The following is a 10,260-nucleotide window of genomic DNA, read 5'->3' as shown; positions in this document are numbered from 1 at the left end:
AAATGCATGGACCAATTTTTCAGCATCACTTTGAGACAGGATGCTCCTGATTTTTGCAATACTGTGCAGGTGAAAGAAGGCAGATCTAGAGACTTGGTTTACTTGTGATTTAAAGGTCATATCCTGGTCAAAAATGACTCCCAAGGTTCCTCACAGCAGTACTGGAGGCCAGAGCTACAGTATGTTATCCAGAGTAACTATATGATTAGATAGCAGATTTCTAAGGTTTTCAGGCCCAAGAACAATAACTTGAGTTTTGTCAGAGTTTAGAAGTAAGAAGTTGCAGGTCATCCAGGCCTTTATGTTTTTAAGACATGCTTGAAATTTGACCAGCTGATCTGATTCATTTGGCTTCATAGATAAATATAAGTGAGTATCATCTGCATAACAATGGAAATTTATGCTGTGCTTCCTGATAATAATGCCTAAAGGGAGCATGTATAAAGTGAAGAGAATTTGACCTAACATAGAACCCAGTGGAACACCGTGACTAACTTCAGTCTGTACTTAAGATTCTTCATTAACATGAACAAATTGGAATCTTTCTGATAAGTAAGATTTGAACTAACTTAGTGTGGTTCCTTTAATCGCAATAACATGTTCAAGTCTCTGCAATAAGATGCTGTCATCACTGGTGTCAAAAGCAGCACTGAGATCTAAGAGGACAAGTATGAAGACAAGTCCTTTGTCTGAGGCTTGAAGGAGATAGTTGGTGACTTTCACCAATTCAGTTTTTGCACTATGATGGACCCTAAAACCTGACTAAAAATTCTCAAACACATCATTCTTGTGCAAGTGATAACATAACTGATAACCACAAGGATCTCTTGACCCCTCATTGTTGTGTTCTCCTAGGTCTGAGTTCCGATTTAATTCAGGTGGTCTCTGAGCTTGGTGAACAAGACATGTTGGAACCAGATTGGACAAGTGACAGTGTGCAAATTCTGCCCTGTGTTGTTACTTCCAGTCAGGGGACAGGATGGGTCAACAACATCAAAGAGGAACTTCAAAACCCTGCAACTCCTCAAAACTCACTAGATTCCCAGACCTTCTTCATCCAACCAGTCTCAGATCAGAATAGAGAGCTGAGCTTTGAGTTTGGCTATGAATCAACAAGTCAGTCTTCCTTTGACCCATATGGGTTTAAACTCAGTCCAGAACATTCTAGTCACATCTTTTTAGACCCCGATGAAGCTGAACTGAGCCCAGAACCCGCTAAAAATGATGTGACCTATGACCCTGAGCCCTCCTCTTCTCAGTCAGATCAACTGAGCTTTGATCCTTATGGGTTTGACATCTCTTCCTCCCAGATGGTACGGGACTTTGACCCTTATGGCTTTAAGCTCAGCCCTGAGGAAGAGAATCAGGAGGTACTGGACCTCTGTGGCCATGGTAACCAGAAGGAAATAGACGTTTGCATCTATGACAACAACAAGAAAGTAGAACTCTATAGCAAACAGGATGTTCTAGCAACTCATACCCATAGAGAACAAGAAGTGCTTGAACACAATAAGCAACAACTGCTGAATTTGTGTAACAATAGAAATCAAGAAGTGCTTGAAGCTTCGAGCTTTGATAACAGGGAGTTAGTCTGCAGTGAAAACCAAGAACTGCTGGATTGCTGTGGGGATGACCACCAGGAGGTGGTGGAACCCTACCACAATATCAGCAATGAGGAGCTATTTGAAACTTGTATCTATAGTAACAAAGAAGTGCTGAAACCTTTTAGCCACGGCAATCATGAATGGCTAGATTTTTCCTGTTCTGAAAATCAGGAAGTGCTGGAATTAAATAGCAGTGGCAACCAAGAACTGCTGGACTTGGGTCAGAAAGAAAATCAGGAAGTGATAATTTCAGGTAGACACATCAACCAGGATGTCCTACAGCTCAGTAGCAATGAAGGTCAGGCATTGCTAGATTCAAATAGCCATGGCAACCACGAGGTGCTGGTCTTGCTGAATAAAGAAGCAAAGAACAACCGTTGCATTGTTGAACCAGAGCTCAATATTAGTCCCACCAGTAACAGTTCAGACAGCGAAATGGCAGCAGAAGACCAGCTCATGCTGGATGTCAGTAACACCATCACTACTAATACCACAAATAGCAGTACTGCTGACACCCTCTGTAGCACCATCAGCAACATGTCTGCCCACCAGGACCTGGCTACAGTGAGTGCTTCCATCAGATACAACATGTTAGAAGGTGATCTGGGCTTGGTGTTTCGGGCTGGAGGATACATTGGTTGTCCAGATGTAGCAGATGACCTGGAGCCTGTGGACAGAAGACAGAATCCAGTAGCAGAACCAGTACCACCAGTTAGACCAATAAGGCCTCCTCGGCCTTCTCTCAGGGTAAGTTGGAAACCACACCCACTCTACTCACATACACCAATTGATTCTTAGCATTCTTAGCATGATTCTTAACAAGACCTGATGATGGATTGAGTTTGGCCACATCTAAAATATATTCATTTTGTTCCAGTATGGGCCCATTGTGTTTGGGTCTGTTCAGGTCAGCTGCATTTTGGATTAGGGATGCACCAATACCAAATTTTTCCAGACCTAGTACAAGTACAAGTCCTTACATTTGAGTATTTGCAGATACCAAGTACTGACACAAGTACTTAATAATGCAGTGTTTCTGCTATAAAAATTACAACAAACATAAAAGTGCAATGTATCAGAAATGTTGTCATGATTAAATAAAAATATACAGAAGGGCTGTATGGTAAGTTTGTGTGAGCATGATTTATATCCTGTGCAATCTCGGTGTAACACGATGTGTAAATTACGCTCTGAAAATAATGTATTGTGCAGCCCTAATATAAAGTTAGTAATACAGAAAATTGGCCCTGGCATTTTTATCCCAGATAGCCTATCACAATCTGTCAGACACCACCCATGCTGAGCATTAAGTGCTGTAGACAAGTGTACCAGTGACAAAAATGTGCAAAGAGGTACAATTTCAACAATACCATATTGGTAAAGAACAAATTCCATAGTTGTTTATTCAAGTAATGAATGGAGCTGTTCCATCTTATACGGATTTTCAAATATTGATGATGAATATTCATAAGATTTAAACAGTTAACAGATCAACTTTTTATTTCATATTCATTTTCAGAGAGATAAGTAATAGCCTAGGCAGATCATTGTACAAAAGCAAAAACAATTTCAAATAGTTTCTGCTGCTGTTATAAATGCACACCCTGCAAGGTGGTGTGACAGAGATTCAGAAGGCTGACTTCACCATAAGCAGTGTTTAATTAGCGCTGTACAAGGCAAGGAGTGGCCCTGCGATGGATTGGCGACCTGTCCAGGGTGTACCCTACCTTCGCCCGATTGCCGGCCGGGATTGGCTCCGGCCCTCCCCGTGACCCCATTCAGGGATTAAGCGGTAGAAGATGAATGAATGAATGAAAGGCAAGGAGTGCAATAACGTGATATAACTATAGAGACTAGAATGGGTGTAGATGGTATGGATGTAGACCACAGGAAGGCAGGAAAAAAGTAGTTGCTGGGCCGAGCTGCGGAGTGTGGAGGTCATGCACTGGCTGGTCGAGTAGAGGTGGTTGAGGCTGAAGAGAAGAGAACAAGGCAGAAGGCGACTATGAGGATCAGGGGGGAGAGAGCACCGACCTGGCTGGTAAATGATAGTACGAAGGCAGAATGGAGTAGGTCCGGAGGTAAACAGTTCCATGAGCAAGTATGTGTCCTAGCAGGAGGATTGAAGGCAAGAACGGGTAAAGAGAAGGCTTGTTGGAAACAGAGGCAAACTAAAAATAGTCACAGAGGAAAAAAAAAAGGAGTTTGGCAAATAGAAACAGTTTCTGGATTAATGAGAGTGGTTCTAGTTGTCTGTGCGGGCACGAGAATGAACTGGCAGTGGGCAGGTAGGAAGGCGAGGTAAATATAGGATATCTGGTGATTGCAGGAGTGACAACAGGTGGTGGTAATGAGGATAGCTGGCAGGTGTGTGTGGAGGAGAGAGGGCAGGTGAAACCGAGCAACCCTGACAGCTGCACTATTAGACTATTAACACTTCACAAACTCTGACCCTCGATGTACGGTATGTGGAAGGGCATCCAGGTCATCAGTGACTACAAGCCCAGCAACTCCACCCCAACAACCACAGATGTCTCCTTCCTCAGTGAGCTAAATTACTTTTATACTTGCTTAGACCAGGACAACAAGGAGACAGCTATCAAGTCCAGACCCTCCGCAGACCACCAGCCACTGACACTCACCTTCACTGGCCCTGATGGATTTCCTGACTGCATGCTCAGGGCATGTGCTGGACAGCTTGCTGGTGTCTTTATGGACATTTTTACCTGTCCTCCGCCCAAACAGTTGTGCTGAAATGCTTCAAAACCACCTCCATTGTGCCAGTGCTGAAACATTCCACCCTGACGTGCCTGAATGACAACTGCCCTGTAGCACTTACACCCATTGTCATGAAGTGCTTCAAGCGCCTGGTCCTGGCATGCCTGATGACCTGTCTCCCACCCACACTGGACCCCCACCAATTTGCCTACCACAGGAATAGGAGCATTGAGGATGTAGTCTCCATTGCACTGCACTCTTTGCAGATGACATCATGGTGATCGGCCTCATCAGTGACGACAATGAAACAGCCTACTGGGAGGAGGTACAGCACCTGGCTGTGTGGTGTGCTGACAATAACCTGCTCCTTAACACCGACAAGACCAAGGAGCTCATTGTGGACTACAGGAGGGAGAAAGGAGGCACACACGACCCCATCCATATTAATGGATAGTTGTTGAACGTGTCTCCAGCTTCAAATTCCTGGGGACCCACATCTCAGAGGATCTGTCCTGGACTACCAACACCCACAGCCTGGTTAAGAAGGCTCACCAGTGCCTCTTCTTTCTGAGGACACTGAAGAAGAACCACCTGTCTTCAGCCATCCTAGTGAACTTCTACTGCTGTGCCATCGAGAGCATCCTGACCAGCTATATCACAGTCTGGTATGGAAACTGCTCTGTTTCTGATCGCAAGGCATTGCAGTGGGTAGTGAAAACTGCCCAATGCATCACAGGGACTCCACTTCAAGATTTAAGATTTTTATTTGCCATTTATGCTTTTGTGCTGAGCCCATTCCTCTACTCCCTTTTTACCCTGCAGGCTTGTGCATGGCTCCAACACCATCAAGTTTGCAGGTGACATCATGGTGACTGGCCTCACTGGCAACAATGATAAGTCGGATTCAAGATTTTTATTCGCCATTTATGCATAAACAGACAGTCTAGCCATATAGGAATTTTTGTGCAGGGCTCAATTGGAGTCGAGTAAGGAGTTAAAAGCCAGAAAAAGAACACCTAGTCTAAAAATAGTTACATAAGAATAAAATAGTAGATAAAAAATGTGAATATAAAAATAAAATAATGAACAAGATGGTGAACTATTACACAGGATTTCACATAGTGGAATTGTATATGGTATTTTACTTAGTGTGGTAATGAGGGATTTTTGCACATTTTTCACATTTTTGTATTTGCCATCAGTCTTACTGCGGTGGCAAAAACGCTTTCATAAAGTCTTGTTCTGTGTGTGGTGATGCTGTTTGCTCTGCTGTGCCTGAGATTGTAGGTGCAATTTTTCTGTCTGAGCAGAGTGTGAGCTGGGAGGAGTGAATCTCTGATTATGTTTTCTGCTCTTTTAGAACAGTGCTGTGTGTATATTGTGTCCATAGCAGGCAGTTCAGTCCCAGTTATCCTCTCTGCAGTCTTTATAACTCTTTGAAGAGCCTTCCTCTCTGCCTGTGTGGTGTTACCATACCAGACTGTGATGCCAGTAGTGAGGATTCTCTATCAGTCCTTTATAAGCCTGGGTGAGAGGGCGGCCATTCAGTCCAGCTTTCCTGAGCTGTCTGAAGTATAGCCATTGCTGGGCCTTCTTCACTGTGGCAGCTGTGTTCAGTGACCAGCTCAGGTCAGATGTCACCTGCAGGCCCAGGAACTTGTGGCTGTCAGCCCTCTCCACCTCAGTCCCTTTGATGGTCAGAGGCAGCAGAGGGGAGGGGTTCTTCCAGAAGTCTACTATTATTTCCTTTGTCTTATGTTGAGGATGAGTTCATTATTCTCTCCATAAACAAGAATGTCATTCACCAAGCTTCTGTAACCCAACTTGTCTCCTTCTATTTGATGAGGCCCTGAAAAGTGGTGTCATCAGCATATTTAATGATGATGATGTTGTCATGGTTGTACAGGGTAAAGAGTTTGTGGCTGAGACAGCAGCCCTGTGGTGAGCCCGTGCTGATTGTGAGCTCAGCAGACACCCGCCCTCTCATTCTGACCACCTGTGGTCTTTCAGTCAGGAAGTCCAGAATCCAGTTACAGGTGGGAGTCGAGACACCAAGATCTATCAGCTTCTCAATCAGCCTGCCCAGGCGAATGGTATTAAATGCAGAACTGTAATCCAGGAAGAGTACCCTAGCATATGTTCTGCTGTAGTCCAGGTGTTTCAGGGTATGGAATAAAGCCAGAGCCACCATGTCGTCCACTGATCTATTGGGCTGCAGTGCCACCGAACGCACCACAGGCCTTTGTCTGCCCACATCCCTTAGAAAACATTTCACCCGCAGGTGCTCGAACACAGTTCTTTCACCAAAACATTCATGGCATGAAGAGATGGCGGTGGCATAAGCTTTCACAGTAGACAGAGCCAAATTTCTGTCTGTAGAAAAATTAGCACTTGAGCCAGTGGGCAAGAAGTGGGAGCTGTGCCTCTTTCCATGCACCAGCATTGAAAAGCAGACCATTTCTCTGCCTAAGATGCCTTGTTGATGGGGTTGTGTGTACAACCGCTGGAGACAACCTTAGGCTCTCCAGTTGCTCTCGCTCAGGGACCAAGTCCACAGTCATTGTCCTATCATGGGGAACTGCTGGATCATGCCATCTAGCTGATAGAGCGTGCCCCCATGTCACGGCAGCTGCCAAAGCTCAGCTGAACCAGGGTTGGAAACCAAGCTGCACCTGTGCACTCAGAGCTATCCGCAGGACATGCAACCATTCATCCTGAATGTGTGAGAGGAGTCATGGAATTAGTTGGAGAGGAGGGAATGCGTAAAGAAGACGTCTTGGCCAGAGTTGGTGAGCCAAGGCGTCTACCTCTAGTGGGGGTTTGTCTCTGGCATTTATTGAGAACCAGAGATTGTGCTGCACATTCCCATGTGCTAAAACAGGTCTGCCACAGCTCGACTGAACCTGTCCCACAGCATCTGAACGAGGGACGAATTCAGCTTCCACTCACTGGGCTGAGGTCCGCCTCGTGACATGAGATCTACGGTGCGGTTCTGCTCTTCAGGAATGTGTACGGCTCTGACGGAGAGCAGGTTCTGATGAGCCCAGAGCAGGGGATCTTGTGCAGTCTCCAGCAACTGGACGGAATGAACACCACCTTGCTGGTTGATGTAAGCGACGGCTGATGTGTTGTCTGATCGCACCACTACGTGTTTTCCCCTCAGTAATGGTGCAAAGTGCTTTAGAACAGTGGTCCCCAACCCCCGGGCCGCGGACCGGTACCGGTCCGTGGATCAATTGGTACCGGGCCGCACAATAAATCATTCATTATTTTCGTTTTATTTATTATCTGAGTCTGAACGATCTTTTATTTTGAAAAATGACCGCATTCTCTCGGTTACATCTTGGTCACTTGAGCGCCAAAACTGGCTTACTTGTGGACATATTCAGCCTGCTCAATGAACTCAATCTGTCACTTCAGGGGAAAATGACAACTGTCTTCAAGTTGGCAGATAAAGTAGCTGCATTTAAAGCCAAACTGGATTTGTGGGGACGGCGCGTCAACAGAGGCATTTTGGACATGTTTAAAACATTAGCGGGGATTTTGGGTGAGACTGAGCCAGAGCCTTCATTCTCCCAGCTGGTGCACGATCACATGTCTTTGCTTTTAAAAGAGTTCGAGCGCTACTCCCCAGCCACAAAGGACCCACGAACTGCCAAGGAAGGGATCCGCAACCCATTTGTCAACAAACCAGGTGAATCCAGCAGGTCTGTGCAAGAAGAAGATCAACTGCTGGAGATCGCAAATGACGGCGGCCTTAAAAGTATGTTCGAGACAACAACTCTGTCGGTGTTCTGGATTAAAGTCATGACAGAATACCCTGAGATCGCCACCACAGCACTGAAAACCCTGTTGCCATTTCCGACATCCTATCTGTGTGATCTGTGTGGTTTTTCTGCAGTGACAGCAACCAAAACAAAACAACGGAGTAGACTGAACATAAGCAACACACTTCGGGTGTCATTGTCTCCTGTTACCCCCAGATGGGACCGTCTTGTTGCAGAGAAACAAGCTCAGGGTTCCCATTGATTTAGCGTTATGGGGAGTTAAAGTTTTCAACACAGTGGATTCACGTTTTTTATTATTATTATATTAACAATATAAACAATCTACGTAAATTTTGTTGAACGTGTCGCAATGTTACAGTGACAATAAAATAAAGCTGCTTCTTCTTCTATTTCCCAAGATTTCCCCTTTAATGTTGAGTAGATTTGAGTAAAGATAAAACTAATTCATGAAGCATCTTAGCCTGTAAAAGAGCTCCTAAGGTGGAAAACTGTTAGGAGTAGGGAGTAGGAGGACTTTTAAGAGGCTTAGGAGTTTCCTAAGTAGAAGATAACGGAAAGACAACACTGAATAATACTGAATTAAATGCTACAGATTACACTAATAATGTTTACGGTTGATGTGAATAGAGCTACGCAGACATCTCCCACACAATGCAATAATGCCAGAAACATTAGGATATTTGGCAACTAAAAATGAAAGAGTGCAGCAGTGATGACATTTCTGTTGCAACCTTCCATCAGCAGTGATCATACACACACTGTTACATGGCTTTTATGTCTCAGAATGTGACGCACTACATTTCATATCCAATGTGCCTACACATCATTGTACCATTTTTGAGCAATTTACCCCTGTTAATATCAACTAAATAAAGTGAATATGTCTTAAAATGACCAGCATGGTAAAAACAATTCAGCAATTAAATATAACAACTATCAGTAGAGTAATCCTCCTGCCTCACACTGAGCTCTGCTTCCAACAGAGCTGGCTCATCAAGACACATGATTTGCTGTTGTGCCAAGAAAACATGCTTATATTCACTCAGCAGTCACTTTTTATTTGTAATTTCACTGCAGTCCCCTGACTTGGTGCAGATCTTGTTAAATTAAATACCCTTTTGGCCTGACAATTTTTGTACAGCAAACAATTTAACAGCTTTCTGTGTGAAATGTCATCACATGAATCCATGTATTTTTTAATCGCATATGTTTCATTTGTGCTTTAGGCCAAGGAGAAGGCTCAGTCCCAGACTCAAGACAATGACCTTAAGTGATCTCTCAGCAGCTAACATTCCTGTGGGGGTTATCATGTCAGCAGGGTTCCCATGACAACAGCAACAAAAGAGACAAAGAGAATGAGGAGAGAGGTATGACAACAGGTGATCAAATGGAGACAAAGGGCCATGGAAAAAAGGAGGGATGATTAAATACAGATGAAGGAGAGATCATTCTGCTGTTATTTATGGTAATAATTCTAGTTTTAGATGTTTTTTGTTTGGAGGTTTCCAAGGAAAATATTAAAGTCAGACAGAAAAGATGGCAAGATGTAAAACTTTCCATGGTACCAGCTGACCTCATCATAATTACGATTACTATTAAGGAACTTGATTGGCCTATGGCTTCAGTCTGTTTGAAGCGAGAGTTTTAAACATCTGTATGAAAATGAGCAATATTTTTGAGGGTGATCTTATGTGCAAGAAATGATTCCCTCATGTGTTTACCCCAGATGATGCTTGTCAATCATGTGCAAGAAATGATTCCCTCGTGTTTACCCCAGATGATGCTTGTCAATCATTAAACAAAGAGTTATTACAGTCACAAGAAAAAGTAATGGCACTGTTTGCAGTTTACTGGTTTTCTGTATAAATTGGTCATAAAATTCTATCTGATCTTCACAAAAGTCACAAATATCAAACAATATTTCTAAGCTGATAAAAGACAAACAGTCATGATTTTCATGCCTTTATTGAACACACCCATTAAACATACAATTTGATAGTGGAAAAAATAGTAACAGTGTTACAATAATTGGTTGAACCACCTTTGGTGGCAATAACCTCAAGCAAGTGATTCCTGTTGACTGCAAAACATTCAGGAGGAATTGTGTACCATTTGTCCTCACAGAACAGCTTCAGCTCAGCCATATTCTT

General features: G+C 43.8%; 1 protein-coding gene across 1 annotated transcript in view; it reads left to right on the top strand.

The window, feature by feature from the left end:
- LOC109971395 (uncharacterized) overlaps positions 1–9,977 on the top strand; it is a 56,497-nt gene extending 46,520 nt beyond the window's left edge. Inside the window, exons 9-10 of the mRNA XM_020619623.1 lie at positions 856–2,351; positions 9,337–9,977. Of these exons, the coding sequence (XP_020475279.1) occupies positions 856–2,351; positions 9,337–9,384 (1,544 nt within the window). The 3' untranslated portion in view covers positions 9,385–9,977. The remainder of the gene's footprint in view (positions 1–855; positions 2,352–9,336) is intronic.
- The last annotated feature ends 283 nt before the right edge of the window (positions 9,978–10,260 follow it).

Source organism: Monopterus albus, unplaced genomic scaffold (assembly GCF_001952655.1).
Source record: "Monopterus albus unplaced genomic scaffold, M_albus_1.0 scaffold223.1, whole genome shotgun sequence".
NCBI classification, from domain to species: Eukaryota; Metazoa; Chordata; class Actinopteri; order Synbranchiformes; family Synbranchidae; genus Monopterus; species Monopterus albus.
The sequence above is the reverse complement of the archived record's forward strand: the minus strand, read 5'-3'. Positions and strand labels throughout refer to the sequence as shown.